At 42.5% G+C, this 21,324-nt stretch overlaps 1 protein-coding gene across 1 annotated transcript in view; it reads right to left on the reverse strand.

Moving 5' to 3' along the window:
• fam184aa (family with sequence similarity 184 member Aa) overlaps positions 1–21,324 on the reverse strand; it is a 160,342-nt gene that overhangs the window by 49,725 nt on the left and 89,293 nt on the right. The window contains exons 10-11 of the mRNA XM_060933674.1: positions 18,337–18,549; positions 6,320–6,473 (exon numbers count right to left, since the gene is read on the reverse strand). Coding sequence (XP_060789657.1) covers positions 6,320–6,473; positions 18,337–18,549 — 367 coding nt within the window. The remainder of the gene's footprint in view (positions 1–6,319; positions 6,474–18,336; positions 18,550–21,324) is intronic.

A 21,324-nucleotide genomic window follows, 5' to 3' on the forward strand; every position in this document is an offset into this window, starting at 1 on the left:
CCTGCCCAGCTGCACCCACCTTATAGAACACCACATTGAGACACCCCTGGGGGTAGTAGCGCGCAGCCACCCTTACAGACTGCCCGAACACAAGAAAAAGGCGGTTCAGGAAGAACTCGAGGCCATGCTCAAAATGGGCATCGTCAAGGAGTCGCACAGTGACTGGAGCAGCCCGGTGGTCTTGGTTCCCAAGGCTGACAGGTCGGTCCGGTTCTGTGTGGACTATAGAAAAGTCAACGCGGTGTCTAAGTTTGACGCGTACCCAATGCCTCGTATTGATGAGTTGCTCGATCGACTAGGCACGGCTCGCTTTTATTCGACACTGGATTTGACAAAGAGATATTGGCAGATCCCCTTGACTCCGCTATCCCGAGAGAAAATGACCTTTTCCACACCGTTTGGCTTACACCAGTTCGTCACACTTCCTTTTGGGCTGTTTGGGGCACCCGCTACGTTCCAGCGGCTTATGGACAGGGTCCTCCGCCCCCACGCCACCTATGCGGCTGCATACCTGGACGACGACATTATTTATAGAAATGACTGGCCACGGCACTTAGAACACCGAAGGGCCGTCCTTGGGTCGCTGAGGCGAGCAGGGCTCACAGCCAACCCGAAGAAGTGTGTGATTGGGCTGGTGGAAGTACGGTATCTGGGCTTCCACTTGGGCAATGGTCAGGTGCGTCCCCAAATCAATAAGACAGCAGTGATTGTGGCCTGCCTGAGGCCCAAGACCAAAAAAGGGGTGAGACAGTTCCTGGGGCTGGCTGGCTACTATCGGAGGTTTATACCTAATTATTCGGATGTCACCAGCCCGCTGACTGATCTCACTAAAAAGGAGGCACCAGATCCGGTCCAGTGGACGGAGCAATGCCAGCAGGCTTTCTCTAAGGTAAAGGCTGCACTGTGTGGGGGGCCACTATTACACTCCCCTGACTTTTCTCTCCTCTTTGTTTTACAGACAGACGCATCGGACAGAGGGCTGGGGGCTGTTCTGCCCCAGGAGGTGGAGGGGAAGGACCATCCAGTGCTGTACATCAGCCGCAAGCTGTCGGTGCACGAGGGCAGGTACAGCACCATAGAAATGGAATGCCTTGCCATCAAGTGGGCAGTCCTTGCCCTCCGCTACTACCTGCTGGGGCGCCCTTTCACCCTCTGGTCGGACCACGCGCCCCTGCAATGGCTCCACCGCATGAAGGATGCCAACACGCGAATCACCCGTTGGTATCTGGCACTCCAGCCGTTTAAGTTCGAGGTGGTCCACAGGCCGGGGGCGCAGATGGTCATGGCGGATTTCCTCTCCTGTCAAGGGGGGGCGGGGAGTCGGCTGCAGGCCGGACGGCTCCCTGGCCTGAGTCGGGTGGTGGGGGTATGTGGCAGCGGGGGCATGGTCAAGCATCGGTCTGTGAAGGGAGGGCGGAGTCAGGGAAGGTAAGTGGCAGAATCACTGCACCTGACGGGAATTAACCTGTGTTTGTGTGTCTTCCCCAGTGACTGTGCCCTATAAGAGGAGAGGGAGAGCAGAGGAAGGGAGCTCTCCCGACCAGAACACGTGTGTGTGTGTGTGTGTGTGTGTGTATGAGCGAACACTGAAAAGCTGAAAATAAAAGAGTTATTGAGAACTCAGTTCTGGCCTGCTGTGCTTCTGTGCTACACCCACCTGGTATAATACTACACACCCTTTAATAGTCAACTGTCTGCTGGACGCCTGTGTAATGACTAATTAGACTCACCTGTGATTGTATTCTTGTTAAATTAGACATTTGTAGTCTACAATTTAGCTTTGCTCCAGAGACTTTCAGTGGGGTGTACTCATTTTTGCACCACCCTAATTTTAGTTAAACTGAAAAATGTGTAATCTACAACCCCAATTCCAAAAAAGTTGGGACAAAGTACAAATTGTAAATAAAAACGGAATGCAATGATGTGGACGTTTCAAAATTCCATATTTTATTCAGAATAGAACATAGATGACATATCAAATGTTTAAACTTAGAAAATGTATCATTTAAAGAGAAAAATTAGGTGATTTTAAATTTCATCACAACAACACATCTGTGGGTACAATCAGTTAATTATTGAAATTAAGTGATCAATCTCGTTAAATCAGTCTCATTAAATTTTGAAGGTCAATAATTAAAATGAATCAATCCCATTGAATCGTTTAATTTGACTCGTTTGAATTGAATCATACCACAGAATCAGTCTCATTCAGTGAATCATTTAGTGAATCATTTAGTGAATCGTTTAGTGAATCGTTCAATGAATCATTTAGTGAATCATTTGGTGAATCGTTCAATGAATCATTTAGTGAATCATACCATTAATCCTGGTGCTTAATAATAAATTACCAAACAGCTAAATTATGGTATATTTCCAAATTATTACAATCACTTACCATATTACATAACATATGCACCCTTTTTGAATTCTTTGAGAAGATTGGGGACTTCAGATATTGTTGTTCACAAATAAACAGTTTGTTTAATAAATGACTTTATTATACAAAGATAAAAAGATAAAATAAATCAATATATACAAGCAGTGAGGTGTGTGTGTGTGAAGGACTTGACCATGTGTTTAGCCTCGTGTAGCTAACTACACGTGGTGGAGGCCTAGCTTGTTGGTAGCTAAACAAAAGAATGTTATGTAAACAGAACAAAGGATTAGCTCTGTGTTTAGCCTTGTGTTGCTAGTGTGAGTTTGCTAAAGGCCCTATGGCCTAGCTAAAGTGTGTTTGTTAGGCCTGGTGAGGCCTACTGAGCACGTGTTGCTAAAGACAAGGGTATTAGCCGTAGCTAACTAAAAGCTATCTTGTGGATTTCTAACTGAGGTGTGGTTTATCAGGCCTGATGACCTGCTGAGCACATGGTAGGCCTTGATTAACTTTGTGTTGCTAAGCAGACAAAAGGGAAGCTGTAGCTAACCCACTAGCTCATAACCATACTGAATCCACTGAAATCTTGAGATCAAGATGTATAATAAGAGAACTATATGTTAGTAGTAAAGAAAAGCATGCACAGCCTATCTATTAAAAAAAAAACAATTGAGAGAACATAGAACAAAATAAATCAACACGCTGCGTGTCTAACAGGGTAACAGATAAACTTGGGTTTAAATTCACACTATTTCAATAAAAGCAAATTCCTAAGACTATCATGCCCAAATGCCAAAATCTTACTTAATCCTGCCTTTAGCAAGATATGAAGAACTATTCGCCGGTGTAGTTTCGGGCCTCGCCGTGGGAGCGCGTGAGCCGCTCGAGATGGAGGCGTAGAAACTTTCGGGTCCAGCGGAGCACTTGGGTGGTTCCCGTGGAAAGCAGAGGATTCTTGGTCCGAACCTCAGCGTTCGTGAGGAAAAGTCTCTGATCAGAATAAGATGCACAGCGCTTTTGAGTTAAAAAGGATTCAATCGCTTCTTAACTTTTAACTGCCTGGGCTGCAGTCGTGACGTCACTTCTAATGCAAGTAAACCGGTTGTAACTCAGGTTGAGTTTAAAGATCGCGCGACTCTAGAGTTTACCTTCGCCAAGGGTAAGAAGCAAAATCGCGCTGAGTGATGGATCTTACAAGAAAGAAGACGTCTTTTTGGGTGGAGAGCGCCTCTTTATATGTCCAGATTCATCGGAAGCCAGACGTGAGAGACAAAGATGGAAACGTTGTCCCATTGTTTTATGTTTCCTTGTATGATGACGTAGATGATCCCGCCCACGCGTGACGTAGGTCACACGGAAGTGGACTGGGAATTGTAGTTCTGACACAAGATGGTGGCATGATACCTACAACATCTCAAAAAAGTTGGGACAAGGCCATGTTTACCACTGTGAGACATCCCCTTTTCTCTTTACAACAGTCTGTAAATGTCTGGGGACTGAGGAGACAAGTTGCTCAAGTTTAGGGATAGGAATGTTAACCCATTCTTGTCTAATGTAGGATTCTAGTTGCTCAACTGTCTTAGGTCTTTTTTGTTGTATCTTCCGTTTTATGATGCGCCAAATGTTTTCTATGGGTGAAAGATCTGGACTGCAGGCTGGCCAGTTCATGGTGCTGTAATTGATGCAGTATGTGGTTTGGCATTGTCATGTTGGAAAATGCAAGGTCTTCCCTGAAAGAGAAGTCATCTGGATGGGAGCATATGTTGCTCTAGAACCTGGATATACCTTTCAGCATTGATGGTGTCTTTCCAGATGTGTAAGCTGCCCATGCCACATGCACTAATGCAACCCCATACCATCAGAGATGCAGGCTTCTCAACAACTTGGGTCATCCTTCTCCTCTTTAGTCCGAATGACACGGTGTTCCTGATTTCCATAAAGAACTTCAAATTTTGATTCGTCTGACCACAGAGCAGTTTTCCACTTTGCCACAGTCCATTTTAAATGAGCCTTGGCCCAGAGAAGATGTCTGCGCTTCTGGATCATGTTTAGATACAGCTTCTTCTTTGAACTATAGAGTTTTAGCTGCCAATGGCGGATGGCACGGTGAATTGTGTTCACAGATAATGTTCTCTGGAAATATTCCTGAGCCCATTTTGTGATTTCCAATACAGAAGCATGCTTGTATATGATGCAGTGCCGTCTAAGGGCCCAAAGATCACGGGCACCCAGTATGGTTTTCCGGCCTTGACCCTTACGCACAAAGATGCTTCCAGATTCTCTGAATCTTTTGATGATATGTTCAAACTCTTTGCAATTTTACACTGTCGAACTCCTTTCTGATATTGCTCCACTATTTGTCGGCGCAGAATTAGGGGAATTGGTGATCCTCTTCCCATCTTTACTTCTGAGAGCCGCTGCCACTCCAAGATGCTCTTTTTATACCCAGTCATGTTAATGACCTATTGTCAATTGACCTAATGAGTTGCAATTTGGTCCTCCAGCTGTTCCTTTTTTGTACCTTTAACTTTTCCAGCGTCTTATTGCCCTTGTCCCAACTTTTTTGAGATGTGTTGCTGTCATGAAATTTCAAATGAGCCAATATTTGGCATGAAATTTCAAAATGTCTCACTTTTGACATTTGATATGTTGTCTATGTTCTATTGTGAATACAATATCAGTTTTTGAGATTTCTAAGTTATTGCATTCCGTTTTTATTTACAATTTGTACTTTGTCCCAACTTTTTTGGAATCGGGGTTGTAAGTTATATTATTCACCTTACTTTCACGTTATAAGTTAAACAGATGTTATATTAAACTTTGTCTTGTCAACATTTTGGAAATTGTTTGTGTTCATTGAGATATTGTTTAAAATGTTACTTTTCAAAGGGGGTGTACTCATTTATGCTGAGCATTGAGCCTGGACAGCTCGTGGTTGATGATTGCAGTCTTCCTTAAGTCCATAAGCAGGTCAGGGTCATCAACAAAACCTGGACACATAGTTCATACGTTCCAGGTGGCAATCTGTAGCTTCTCACAATGTGTGTGTGTGGTGCGTGGAGGCAACCTGCTTGTCAGGATGGATCCTTAAGCTCTACGCCCCCAGTAGGGTAGGCAGGTTGTGGTGGATCAGCACCCTATTAGCCAGGGGCTGCCTGGCTTAAGGTGGGCGGTAGCTGATCAGTGAGATATGGTGATCTCTCCCACCGTCAGGGATGGCCCGTGGCGCCTGCGGTTACACCAATCACCGCTGGCTTATAACCCATAACTGTCATCCCCCATATTGTTTTGCTGTAGATGGACAGCACTGGAGTGACCTCTCCAGGGTGCAGCCTGGGCAAGGTTAAGGAGAGACTGGGTTGCCCATACTCCAGACTCCCCCACTCAGCATCCTCAGTGTAGTCCAAAGGAGTGCACGCATGACATCTGGCACTGATTTTGCTGCAGGAGCTGCCAAAAAGCCAGCAGGAGCTACAGGCTGATTGTCTAATGGGGCTCCACTCTGTTTTTTCTGTCAGGTTGTACTGCCTTAGCCTTTGTCTAAAAAGATGGAAGCCTGCAAGGCAGCAGGTGCTATTTAAGCCATAGCTGGCACCCTAACAAGTGCTACCACTCTGGGTCAGAGTGGACCTGGGAGTGGTGACAATTAAGGGGTAACTCCACGCTCCCCATAGCCCCATCCATCCCTGGTTGGAGCCTTGTCACAGGATGCAGTTTAACGTCATGCCCAGGACTAATTCATACTACTACAGTATATACTATTGGCAGAGAGAAATGTATTCAAATGAATGGCATACAAAGCACAAGAAATGTAAAACCCGTCCTGTACACAGTAAAAGTAAGATCAAAGCTCATTTGTGTGTTGTTTCAGCAGAGCACTTATGATGGTTACTGAACAGTCGGCTAGTGTGTTAATAGTGTGTGTGTGTGTATATGAAATCACACCCAGCATGGCCTTTCGTTCATCTTCAAGCTCGAAGCGCAGAGTCTGCAGCTCCTGATCAGACTGTTGCTGCAAGATCTCCAGTGTCTGTCTGTGGGCTTCTCTCAGCGCATGCAGCTCCTCACACTGCTCCTGCTTCAGACGGCCCTCCAGCTCCTACACACACACACACACACACACACACACACACTGTGTTACAACTTCAGTAAACACTAGCTTAGACCTGGGGGCTCATTTATCAACAGTGCGTAGAAAACATCCTAAATTCTGTCGTACGAGTGGAATTTGGAATGTTCGTAAGTACAAAAATATCGGCATTTATCAAACGTTCCTAGGCTGGTTTTACACACACCCGTAAGTAATCTGCAATGATAAATCCCACACCTGCCAAATCACCTTGCGCGGGCACGATGACTCTAATTTGCATTGTGAAACGCCCCCAATTAACCATATATGGCATTAACATCCCCTTTAAAAGCCATGCAAATGAGTAATTGAGTCCTTGGTGGAATAATGGAGAAGCGCGCAAAAAAGAGGAATTTCTCTGAGACGGAGATCGACGTTTTAGTCACGGAGGTTGAGGCCAATCAGAAGATATTGTTTTGTGGTTTAGAAGCCGGCGTTACTAGTAAAAAAAGAATACTGTGTAGGAGAAGGTGGCACACTCTGTAAATGCCGTCGGATCTGAGCCACGGACTGTGGCAGAAATAAAAAAAAAAGTGGTTTGATATTAAATTAAATGCAAAAAAGCGCGTGGCCGCTTACAGGCGCGCTACAATGGTGACAAGGGGAGGGCAAAACCTTGAAAAATTGTCTGCCTTGGATGAACGGGTTGCTGGCATTATTGGGGACGCTGCGTGTTCCGGAGTGGTGAGTGGTGTGACTGACAGTGACCTCGTGGTGGAACCCCCAGAACCCCCAGAAACAGAACCAAACGTCCAAGATGAAGGTAAGTGGTCACACATTTAATGCAGAATTTAAATCTAAACATTTTTTACTGAATCGATAAAAAAAACCTTTGTTTCAAACAGAAATTTTTGGTTTAAACAGAAGTAGCTTATTAATGCATCTGCTCTTTCAATTATACAGACACGTCCGCTCCTGCCGCGATGGTGCAGGAGGAGGCAAGGTCGTCCTCTGTGCGTGAGGCTCGGGCACCAAGGGTATTAACTGATGAGGTCCTGCAGAACCAAGAGCACATTGCCCAGGCAGTTAGTGACATCAAGGGGCAGCTAAGCAACCTCACTAAGGCAGCTGGGCCATAGAAGGTTCACGCTGCACGCTACACGTTCACGTGAAGAACCGGACCCTGGGCCATTAAACTTCATGCTTGGATGTTCACGTGTTGCGTCTGTTCTACTTTGACCGAGTAACCAACAATATGGACTCTTCGGATGACGACGATTGCCTCATTCTGCTTTTACTGAGACAGAGGAAGAGAAAAAGGAACAGAATTTGGAGCCGAGAACACTTCCTTCTGAGAGAAACCCGTGGTGAATTTCACCGAACATTCTATAATCTGCTTGACAATCCCGATGAAGAACTATTTTTCAATTATACCATTCAATTATATTTTTTCTGAAGTTTTCCCCTGAAAGCATAGTTATCTCCCTAGACCCGTTCTGATTGGCTGGCGCGGCGGTGACCGCATGCATTGACTGGAATTTCCATCTTCACGCCTAGAAAAAAGTGTGCATGTTCATTTCTCGCTTCACGCGTGAAGTGTGCAGCGTGCAACGTGAACGCCGTTCTATGGCCCAGAGCAAGTCATGCTACGTTTGTCCACTTTTCTTTACACGCGTGCAGCATGCAGCGTGAACCTTCTATGGCCCAGCTGCCTGTGCTCACTGAAATCAGTGAGTCACTGAAAACACTTGCTGCTTGTGCAACTCAAATCGCAAATAAAAGCTATTGAATCGTGAAAAGTCTGCGTTCTGTCATTATGCAACACACACACACACACACACACACACACACACACAGTGAGTAAATAATATGGGTAAACTTGCCTAAAATCTCTGTATGATCCCCGCTCTGATCCGCATCGCAAAAGCATTAGCAGGTGCAAGGCCCTCTTCGCAACGCTCTTCGTCATGCATGGGGTCATCAGGTCTAGGGGGATCCTGCAGGGGGACTCCTCTTCTGATGGCCAAATTGTGGAGCACACAGCAAGCCATAACCATGCTGCACACCTTTTCAGGTCGGTACTGCAGCGTTCCCCCCGCCCTTGACAAACACAGCCATCGGCCCTTCAGCAAACCAATTGCGCGCTCTATTGTAACTCTGGTGCGCGCGTGGGCCCGGTTGTAGGCTTGTTCCTGCTGTGTCTGGGGGTTGGTTAGTGGGGTCATGAGCCACGGTTTGAATGGATATCCTTGATCACCTATGCGAACAAGTTGCATACATGACATTGTCATATTGCGGTTTACCATTGCGGAACACTGCTCAACGGACATACCCATGTTATACTATGACAAGTTGCGCGACACTCACCAATAAGCCATCCGTCTTCAACAGCTCTTTCTTGTAAACGAATGCCCACTGAGCTGTTCTGCACAATAAACGAGTCGTGCGTTCCCCCAGGCCATCGAGCAACAACGTTTAAAAGCATCAAATCGGCATCACATGAGCTGCACATTGATGGAGTGAAACCCCTTCCTATTCACGAAATTGTATTCGTGCTGTGATGGTGCTTTTAGCGCTATGTGTGTGCAATCTATTGCCCCAATAACATTGGGGAACCCCGCGATTGCATGAAATCCTCGCTTAACTTCAGCTTTATGCGGAAGTAAATAAGGGAACCGAATATAATTTGGCACCAAAGAAACTATTGCATCCAAAACTGTTGGCAAAATTCTGCTCAGTGACGGCTGAGAAATACCCACTCTATCCCCAAGTTCACGTTGAAACGTGCCTGTAGCCAAAAAATCCTAGGGTAGACAGAACTTGGATATGGACAGGTATGGCTTTCGTGCGCTTTGTTTCGCGCTCTAGCATAGGACCCAATTCATGACATAAATCAAGTAATATATGCTTTGGAAAACGATACCCGCTCAAAAGCCACTCTGAACTTTCCGCAAATAAATCGGCTCTCTCTCTCTGAATACGCGCTCCCTGCGGAACGCACGGTTTGCCAACTCTTCTAGCAATGCAAGATGGGCCATGTTGCGTTCTGATAGGCATATCATGTGTGTGCTTTTTATACGTATATCCAGGGGTTAAATTGGGCCGGGGCTGTCCGGGGCTGAGCCCCGGCACATAAGCTCGGAGCGGATGGCATATCACGCACACATCAAAAGCAACAAACCCTTTTCACGATTTTCAGTTCTGAATAATTAAATATCGTTTTATTAATCAATAAACCCATGACTTTTATGAGATAGATCATAGTTTTCCTGATAACAAGACGACCTGTCAAAGCTATTTAGAACAGAACTTGCGATCAGAGATTCTGGTTTCTGGAACACTGCGTGGGTTGCCAATTCCGCTTTTTATAAGCGACTTTGGGGTTTCTTTTTTTGTGAGCTCGCTTTAAAAAAAATCAGAAGTCGTGGTTTGCGGGTTTTTGGGCTTGTGTTTCAGCGTTGTGACTTGTTTATAATTTTCTCCGTACACTGTCTCCCCTTTTACCTGCATACGATCCAATCATTATCATATTTTTTATTATTAAAAACAAAATATCAAATAATACTGAAGAGGGGAAAAAATAATACTGATCTAAATATGTTGTGTTTTTATTTTTAGACAGTATGTGTTTAGCAAAACACATACTGTCTAAAAATAAAAACACAACATATTTAGATCAGTATTATTTTTTCCCCTCTTCAGTATTATTTGATATTTTGTTTTTAATAATAAAAAATATGATAATGATTATGTTCACTGTATTGTTAATATTATTAGTGTTTTATTATTTATTGTTAATATTTAATTTAATGTTAATTTATTATTTATTGTTAATATTATTAGTGTATTATTAGTGTAATTATTATTGTTATTATGTATTCAATTATTTATTTGGCATGTGGTGCTTTTTGTATTGTCTAGAACATACATAAGATGAGCATATTATAGCAGCAAAATAGAAGCACAATCATTTGAATGCAGCAAAACTTTTGCTGCATTCAAATGATTGTGCCTCTATTTTGCTGCTATAATATGCTCATCTTATGTATGTTCTAGACAATACAAAAAGCACCACATGCCAAATAAATAATTGAATACATAATAATAACAATAATAATAAATGCTTCCAATGTTAGTGTTGTTTGTATTTGGTTGCATTCACTGCATGAATATATTTGATTGACAATTTGACTGACAGTGTTTTGGCATATTTAACATTTATCCTCTAAAATAAATCAACTGTTTTGGTTTAAGATTGTGCAAGCCTTCAAATTTTCTCAGTGAACATTTCTCCTTCACATTTTTCACCTGTAGGCATGTGACAAGATTTAACATGATATTGCTCAACCTACCTCTGTAAAGTCAGCTAACAACTTATTAAAATGCACCAGAATTCAGCAAATAACATGTATGATAATAAAAAACTTCTGGGGGAGGACCCCCAGACCCCCCACTAATCATTTCCTTCAAACCAATGTACAACAACCTGTACAATCAGTTACATTGGCCAACCAATCTACATTCAAACTGCCATAATGTGTAGGGGGGCACTACAAGACACACATAGGCCTACAACACACAGATAAGGTGTATATCTCTGTGCAATATGATATGATTATCAAATTAGAGGGTTATTTTCCAAAAAGTATATTGGGGCAGGGCGGCAGGGGCAAGGGCGGTTATGAGGCAGAGCCCCCCCACATAACCAATCCCAATTTAACCCCTGCGTATATCATCTCATCTCATTATCTGTAGCCGCTTTATCCTGTTCTACAGGGTCGCAGGCAAGCTGGAGCCTATTCCAGCTGACTACGGGCGAAAGGCGGGGTACACCCTGGACAAGTCGCCAGGTCATCACAGGGCTGACACATAGACACAGACAACCCTTCACACTCACATTCACACCTACGGTCAATTTAGAGTCACCAGTTAACCTAACCTGCATGTCTTTGGACTGTGGGGGAAACCGGAGCACCCGGAGGAAACCCACGCGGACACGGGGAGAACATGCAAACTCCGCCCAGAAAGGCCCTCGCCGGCCACGGGGCTTGAACCTGGACCTTCTTGCTGTGAGGCAACAGCGCTAACCACTACACCACCGTGCCGCCCTATACGTATATCAATTCAAATAATTATTTACACATGAGTAAATTAGTCAATAGTCAATTATTAGTTACACCATGAGTAATCTGAAATCGGCCCACAAGATCACGTTGTTGGTGTGTTTGAATTTGATTCAGCACGTTCGAAACCAAAATACTTCGAATACACTCAAACAAACAAACACACAAAAATAGTTGTATTGTAACCTGCGCATCGGGCACAGTTCGACTCTAGAATCAACACTACTTGTTGTTTCGTTATTCTACCACTAGGTATTGTACGCATGGTCCGAGGTGTGCGTATATTTAGGCACAATTCTACGTTCAAGTACACATTCATGAATTCCACACTTTGCGCAAAAATGTTCGTACGAACCTTTTACGCACAGAACTGTGCGTAAGAACGGTTGATAAATGAGCCCCCTGGAGTTCTCAACCTTTTCTACTTTAAGTATTTATTCATACTTGTAATGAGTCGAGGCCCATTAAAAAAGATCTTCAATTATTTTGGTTCATCTATACTATTAGAATCTAATAATCTATTGTAAAGTGTATTAAAGGGATGCAACATTACTCCCTGTTACAGATGGGAGCCCAGGAATTAAATAAGTGCAATAAAAAACAACTGTTTTTAATTGTAGGTATTGTATTTAAAACTGTATGGATGTGTCAGAAGCCAACATAAAACCATGCATGCAGGGCATTCTCAGTCAAAAGGGATTAATGATCCAAAAGTGGAGTCTGGTCGAGTAACACAAGAACTTATTGCCGTGTTTGTGTACAGCAAACAATCAAGTTATTAAAACCAAGAAGTACCCTCAAAAGAAGTGGTTATAGAAACCACTCAGTGGGATAGATCCTTACATTGCTAACAAAGAAGGATTTTTCCTATTATTTGGAAAATTATCCATCCGTTGAGTTCCCCAACATCTCTAACTACCTGGTGCTGCAGACATCATTCAACACGGACACAAAGATGAAAATCTGGAAGAGCACGGAGGCATACAACTTGTTATATGTGGCTGGGTTAAAGATCTGGGGATCAGGACACTACAAGATAAATTCTGTATCGTTTATTCACGGGTAAGGAGGAATTTCTGGGCTTTTTGGGCACGTCTTTGCAATGGTTGCAAGGTTACAAGTTTCAGTATTTGGTGTAAACAAACAACAGCCGCTTGATTTTCAATCCTCCCTCCTCTTCTCTTCCAGGTAAATCATTCACAAAGATCCACAGAAACCCCTTTAAAGACCTGGGTATTACACATTATATATACACATTAGTTTACAATATGGCGAACATGATCACACAGTAAACCAAAACACATCTGAGGACTTAAATGTCTCCTGAACTTCAAAAACATCACGAAATAATGGAAAGTGGCAAGAAAAGTGATTTGCAAATCCAAAAGAAATAGAGGAATTTACAAACCTTTCACGAAGTGATCGCTGCAAACTCAAGCATTCTTTGACTTGGCTCCCTTCCATCACAGCAAAAGGTTCAAGAGCCACCTCTCTCATCATCTTTTGGTAAAATCCTTTGCTATTTCACCCTTTTTATCACTTCTCGGGGAACCCGGAAGAAAATTTTATCAGTTTCATGGTTTGTTTGATTCTAACAGCCCAAAATAAAGCAAACGTAGGGCATTTTAATAACAAGCAAAGCACCCCAGTGATAGTAACGCTTATGTGAATAGTGAGCTCAGCTGACCACCACTTCATGTCTTGCATATCTAATGAGGCACATGTGACGTCGGATGTAACCCAGCAATTGTCTCATCTCATCTCATTATCTCTAGCCGCTTTATCCTTCTACAGGGTCGCAGGCAAGCTGGAGCCTATCCCAGCTGACTATGGGCGAAAGGCGGGGTACACCCTGGACAAGTCGCCAGGTCATCACAGGGCTGACACATAGACACAGACAACCATTCACACTCACATTTACACCTACGGTCAATTTAGAGTCACCAGTTAACCTAACCTGCATGTCTTTGGACTGTGGGGGAAACCGGAGCACCTGGAGGAAACCCACGCGGACACGGGGAGAACATGCAAACTCCGCACAGAAAGGCCCTCGCCGGCCATGGGGCTCGAACCCGGACCTTCTTGCTGTGAGGCGACAGCGCTAACCAATACACCACCGTGCCGCCCCCCAGCAATTGTAACCTACTAAAAATTAGCTTCAACTTGGAAAAACTTCAAAGCCCACTAGATGGCGCTTTGTGGGAGAAACATTAGCTTAGACCAAGTTACCTAAATCCTTGATTGAATTTTAGTGATGTTAACGCTACAATATCTAGTAGAAATAAAAGACTTCAGGTTGTGCTGTTATAGGAAAATAATCAACAAGGGAAAACAGTCAATGTTTCAAAAGCCCACTTCTATAAAATGAAATAAACTTTGCCACACAGGAAGCTATTCATTTTTCTATGTTAAATAATGTTTTTGAATCCATTCCTTATTGATGTTTATAAAATAGTATTAGAATGTTTTATATCAACCTGTGATTTGCCTTGTAGCAGACAAACGCACAAATACACAACATTACAGAAATGCTATTTCTACTTTTCATTATGCAACAAATCGTGACTAATCCATTTCTCACACTTTACAGTCCCAAATGCTTTCTGAGTAGCTGCTCTGTTTTAGCAAGCGCATCCCACAGCATTCCACCCACAAAAGCCCAAAAACAGGTTGTCCAAAACCTGCATCATCATATACACAAGTGTTATGAGATGAAAGCTACCATTCTGATTTATTTATTTGTTTGTGTTTGTTTGTTTGTTGGTAAGCCAAGCCAAAAGCAGCTCTCTTTCCAACTGCTAGCAATTGAGACATGAGAAAGGCTTTGTATGACCCTTTCTGCTCATTTTATTCTTATTTTACCATCCATGACACCGACATTGTTTCAGTAACTTTCAACCTTTTGCAAGGTGATAGAATGCTCCAGAAAGTCTCTCCTACCTTCCTTAGGCTTCGGTCAGCCTACCAGCTAAGTATCTTAGTGATGAACATAAAATAATTTCTGTCAAGCTCAAGAAACCATATTTCATCCAAGAACCATGACACCAACAGTGCAACAGCTAATACAGCAAAGGAAAAACTCATCCTGTGCTGCATTTGAGGAAAGGTCATAACTTGTAATTTTCAACCTCCAATGAACCCAAACAAAAGAAAACACCCATTTAACTCAGAAAGGTCTCAACCTGGAGTTCAGCATATGACGTGAAATCAACATGAACTGTAAACAAAGTAGCACTTCTGGTCTTTAAATGAGTTAGAAATAAGCATTTGCTTTAGCTCAATCAACAGACAGACATATTTGTTTGTTAAATCGATATCACTGTGTATACATTTTACTGTTTTGTGGTAAATATACAGTACACCACTCATCACAGTCATAACAAGTTACGAACATGGAAGCATCCATGTTTTTTCCCCACATCCAATCTTAAGTCAAATGCAGTATTAGCCATTGCTTGAACTTTACCTAAACGGAACGATGCAGCAGCGCTTTAGTCTAACCAGCTCTCCCTCATCTGTACACTCTGCTCAAACAGATCAGCCTCCAACTCTTCAACTTTCATGCAAATATCTCTATCAACATTATTATGCTACATAGCTAAGCTCAATCTCATCCACAACTGAGTGCAACGACATTATACACTCACCAGCCACTTTATTAGGAACACCCATCCACCTGCTGTTTGATGTAATTATCTAGACTGTACAACTCCTCTCGGGGGGGGGGGGGGGGGGGGGGGGGTAACAGGAGGACAGAGGACAGTAAGAAGCAGTAGCCTAGCCTAACAATAAGCAATACCGGACAATGTGCAATATCTTTCCTGCCCCCCTCTCCCCCCCCCCCCCCCCCCACACACACACACACTTACCCTAACCCCACTTCTCCCCCGCTTCCTCTCTTCCCCATATCCAGGGGTTAAATTGGGATTGGTTATGTGGGGGGGCTCTGCCTCGTACCCGCCCTTGCCCCCGCCGCCCTGCCCCAATATACTTTTTGGAAAATAACCCTCTAATTTGATAACCATATCATATTGCACAGAGATATACACCTTATCTGTGTGTTGTAGGCCTATGTGTGTCTTGTAGTGCCCCCCTACACATTATGGCAGTTTGAATGTAGATTGGTTGGCCAATGTAACAGATTGTACAGGTTGTTGTACATTGGTTTGAAGGAAATGATTAGTGGGGGGTCTGGGGGTCCTCCCCCAGAAGTTTTTTATTATCATACATGTTATTTGCTGAATTCTGGTGCATTTTAATAAGTTGTTAGCTGACTTTACAGAGGTAGGTTGAGCAATATCATGTTAAATCTTGTCACATGCCTACAGGTGAAAAATGTGAAGGAGAAATGTTCAGTGAGAAAATTTGAAGGCTTGCACAATCTTAAACCAAAACAGTTGATTTATTTTAGAGGATAAATGTTAAATATGCCAAAACACTGTCAGTCAAATTGTCAATCAAATATATTCATGCAGTGAATGCAACCAAATACAAACAACACTATAACATTGGAAGCATTTATTATTATTGTTATTATTATGTATTCAATTATTTATTTGGCATGTGGTGCTTTTTGTATTGTCTAGAACATACATAAGATGAGCATATTATAGCAGCAAAATAGAAGCACAATCATTTGAATGCAGCAAAAGTTTTGCTGCATTCAAATGATTGTGCTTCTATTTTGCTGCTATAATATGCTCATCTTATGTATGTTCTAGACAATACAAAAAGCACCACATGCCAAATAAATAATTGAATACATAATAATAACAATAATAATTACACTAATAATACACTAATAATATTAACAACAAATAATAATAAATTTACATTAAATTAAATATTAACAATAAATAATAAAACACTAATAATATTAACAATACAATGAACATAATCATTATCATATTTTTTATTATTAAAAACAAAATATCAAATAATACTGAAGAGGGGAAAAATAATACTGATCTAAATATGTTGTGTTTTTATTTTTAGACAGTATGTGTTTTGCTAAACACATACTGTCTAAAAATAAAAACACAACATATTTAGATCAGTATTATTTTTCCCCTCTTCAGTATTATTTGATATTTTGTTTTTAATAATAAAAAATATGATAATGATTGGATCGTATGCAGGTAAAAGGGGAGACAGTGTACGGAGAAAATTATAAACAAGTCACAACGCTGAAACACAAGCCCAAAAACCCGCAAACCACGACTTCTGATTTTTTTTTAAAGCGAGCTCACAAAAAAAGAAACCCCAAAGTCGCTTATAAAAAGCGGAATTGGCAACCTACGCAGTGTTCCAGAAACCAGAATCTCTGATCGCAAGTTCTGTTCTAAATAGCTTTGACAGGTCGTCTTGTTATCAGGAAAACTATGATCTATCTCATAAAAGTCATGGGTTTATTGATTAATAAAACGATATTTAATTATTCAGAACTGAAAATCGTGAAAAGGGTTTGTTGCTTTTGATGTGTGCGTGATCATATGCCATCCGCTCCGAGCTTATGTGCCGGGGCTCAGCCCCGGACAGTCCCGGCCCAATTTAACCCCTGCCCATATCTTATTCTTTTATATTTGTATATGTAAATACTTAATTTATTTTAATGTATCTAGAAGTTTTCTCGGGCGGCACGGTGGTGTAGTGGTTAGCGCTGTCGCCTCACAGCAAGAAGGTCCTGGGTTCGAACCCCGGGTCCGGCGAGGGCCTTTCTGTGTGGAGTTTGCATGTTCTCCCCGTGTCCGCGTGGGTTTCCTCCGGGTGCTCCGGTTTCCCCCACAGTCCAAAGACATGCAGGTTAGGTTAACTGGTGACTCTAAATTGACCGTAGGTGTGAATGTGAGTGTGAATGGTTGTCTGTGTCTATGTGTCAGCCCTGTGATGACCTGGCGACTTGTCCAGGGTGTACCCCGCCTTTCGCCCGTAGTCAGCTGGGATAGGCTCCAGCTTGCCTGCGACCCTGTAGAAGGATAAAGCGGCTAGAGATAATGAGATGAGATGAGTTTTCTCTATTTCTTTTTTTCTGTTTATCTGTAATGATGCTGCTGGGATCTTAATTTCCCTGAGGGAACCCTCCCAAAGGGATCAATAAAGTTTTATCTAATCTAATCTAATCTAATCCCTTGATAACAGCACAATCCATAAAATCATACAGATACAAATCAAGATCTTCAGTTAATGTTCACTTCAAACATCAGAATGGGAAAAATTGTGATCTCAAAGTGTGACTTTCACTGTGGCATGGGTGTTGGTGTCAGATGGACTGGTTTGAGTATTTCAGAAACTGCTGATCTCCAGGGGTTTTCACACACAACAGTCTCTAGAGTTTATACAGAATGGTGTGAAAAACAAAAAAAACATTGAATGAATGAGTAATAGTTCTGGGGGTGGAAACAAATGCCTTGTTGATAAGAGAGGTCTGAGAAAAATGACCAGATTGGTTTGAGCTGCCAGGATGGATATAGTAACTCATATAATCACTTTTTACAACCATGGTGAGCAGAAAAGCATCTCAGCATGCAACAGCAGAAGACCACATTGGGTTTCACTCCTACAGCCAAGAAGGAATCTTAGCATCAAGAACAAGCTCCTATTAAAGTGGCTGGTGAGTGTATAGCTGCATTGCATTCTCGGACTTTGATTTTGCATTTGATGTTTGAGTGAGAAAATAATCTCTTGCACTTTTGCATTTAGAATCTAAGAGCAGTGTTTCTGAGTGTGCAAAGAAGTCACTGTGTGTGCGTGTGTGTGTAATGTGTGCTTACCCTAAGCTCAAGCTGGCGCGCCTCCTCCAGGTCCTGCATGGTGCAGCACTGAGTGTCCTGCAGGTGGCGCTCTCGTTGTTGATGCTCCAGTGCTAACTCATGCAGCTCCTGTGCCAAGTGCTGTCGCTCCTGAGTGAACTGTGACTGCAGCTGCTGCAGAGCGCTGTTCGACTGTGAGAGCTGCAGCTCCAGACTTTGCTTCAGTAAGGAGATCTATCTCACACACACACACACACACACACACACAATCAGTAATATCAAAACACAATAGACTCATAAACAAACACTACCTAACAACAATAGCAATAAAGAACTGAAGCCCAGGGTAAAAAGGGGTGGAGTCAGCAGGAAGAATACATTATGGAGACATGTTTTTTGGGAATGCCTTTACATGAAACAATTAATTCAGTACATTAATGGCATTTTAGCAGACACTCTTATCCAGAGCAACATACAACACACCCAGAGCAACCTGGGGAGCAGTTGGAGGTTAGGTGCCTTGCTCAAGAGCACTTCAGCCATTCCTGCTGGTCCAGGGAATCAAACTGGTGACCTTTTGGGCTCAAAGCTGCTTCTCTAACCTTTAAGCCATAGGTTACCCCACTGACTGTCACGTCTGCTCCACCAACATGGACTCCCATATTACAAACTACAAGCCTGATCACGTGATCCATCACATGATCTGCTACCTCATTCTAGTTCCATGGACCTCTCACGCATCAATAATAAGATCAAAGACCCTACTTTCTTGTTTTGTCATATAACTTTTTGTGAAGTCTTGCCACTCTTATTCCACTCGTGATGTTACTGAACCTTTTGTTTGTGTCCATGCTTGTTTTGTATTATCCCAATCTGTTTTGTTGATTTTCTGTCTAGCCCAGTTACTACTGTCTGCTGATTGCCTCATACTTTGCCTATCTATCAACTTTGTTTTGGTTTGCCCTTTGGATTTGTCTGCTTTGGTCGATAAAACCATACATTTGCTTCCAAACTGTATCTGTACCTGACAGTTAGTATGTATTGAATGTAATTGTTATATAATTTAACAAAATAACCTGAGTCAAAGAGACACTGAAGGATGGCTGATTTAATAATAATTTCTAGGTAACAATATAATTTTTTTTTCCATTAGAATGCATTTTCAGAGATGAACCTCTGAGTGGCTTATATAACAGTTTACAACAATGTGACTCATAACGCCAAACATGACCAACTGATCACAGCATCATTCCTGTCCTTGAAAGAAATCAATACATGATTTTACATGAATGATTGTGCAAGATGAAATTCAAAAGTAAAGAGGGCAGGTGCATGCACCGTTATGGTTCACAGATCTTAAAATAAAATATTCACTTCATTCTTTCTGAAACACTGAGCTGCACTTGGATGCCTTAAAATAGCTGTAGGGATTTCTGCAATATCTGCAGGGCCACCTGAAAAACAGAGATCCTCAGAGATAAAAATGGGATAATGGCCTGCGAATGCATCCTGTTAATATCACAGAAGTAAATTACATCCTGCAGGAACCAAGATGCAATATCTAGATCCTTAGGAGGAAAAGATTTCTTTGCAGCTTCGTCTTGTGTAGCTCAGTTTCAGGAAATCACATCATGCCTACGGATTCACGAAACATCATCTAAATATGGATTTAAATATTTTAATCTGGCCCTGTTAGCTTAGTGATTATGTTGTGGTAGGGACTGAAAGTTTTACATCCCAGAACAAGCAGAGAGCCACTTTTAAAAAGATTGTAGGCCTTTTACAATGGCATGGCCAGGTTAGACCCAATGGATTTACTGGGGTGGCAATCTAATCTAGGGTGGTTCAAAAAAATGGCATAACGTGATTACCCACATCTGTATATTGCAAAGTCACACATAATTGGTTGATCTGTGAGAACCATGGCTGGGGCTACTGTGGCCATTCCGGCAGATTTTGGAGGTGATCCATCGCATAAATTTGGGCAGAGTAAATATGTAAATGAAACCATGGTAGCTGCAATGATAGTGACGGAAGACGCCGGTAAAACCAATGGTGGCAGCAATGTATAGTGATTTATGGCCTTATAGCAATGACGGCACTGTGTACGGTTTTCACTACTGCAATACAGCATAGCCACAGCAAGATGGAATAAGCCACGCCCCCTCTGCATACTTTTCACTTTCTGCAGAATGTTGTTTCATCAACATTTTGAGCTCGATGGTTGCGATGGAATGCTATGGTAACCCCCAATAGCCCACGTAAGCCTCATGTATGCCTCAAGGATGCTCATGGATGCTCACGTATGCCTAAAGGATACTCATGGATGCCTTCATGGTTGTGATGGATGAATTCATCTGGCGCTTGACCCAAAGCAATTTTCAATACAACAAAACTTTCCTGGGATGGAAGCCACGCTCTCCCGGTTATCAAGGTAGCTCCCTGGCTCTCAAGGATTCCAACAAAGGGCCTAGAAGGTATGCCGGTTGACCTCTGGAGGGCTCAAAATCGTCTACTGGCATCTACCATGAAGTGATTTCGGCTATGTGTGACCTAAGCATATGGCTTGAGTCAGATCCCATTCAGACATAAAAGGCACACACCAAGCAACATTTCATTGTTGTCTGGAAAGCAACAATATAATCATAGCTAAATATGTTCGAAAATACTGATGCATTGCTACAGGAAAATTGCTTAGGGCCCTGAATTTTGACATGGCCCCCTGAAGGCTGACACTGTCAAATCTCAAAGTGCAGAACTCCCCCGAAACCTCTGATGGGTACTGGAACTTAACACCAGGAACCCCACCAGGAGACCCCATGTCGCTAGCATGAATTGCTGAACATTTCAAAATGAAGATGATTTACCTGCCTGGAAGCCAGAAAAGAAAGATTAAACAAGAAGAAGAGGAAAAAAGGAACAAGGAATGTGGTAAGTCATGGAGATCATCTAAAAATAAAATAATTAAGGTTACAGCTCTAGGCTAAGCCATGAAGTTATGTAATGCTA

The sequence above is a fragment of the Neoarius graeffei genome, chromosome 11 (genome assembly GCF_027579695.1).
Source record: "Neoarius graeffei isolate fNeoGra1 chromosome 11, fNeoGra1.pri, whole genome shotgun sequence".
Classification (NCBI taxonomy): domain Eukaryota; kingdom Metazoa; phylum Chordata; class Actinopteri; order Siluriformes; family Ariidae; genus Neoarius; species Neoarius graeffei.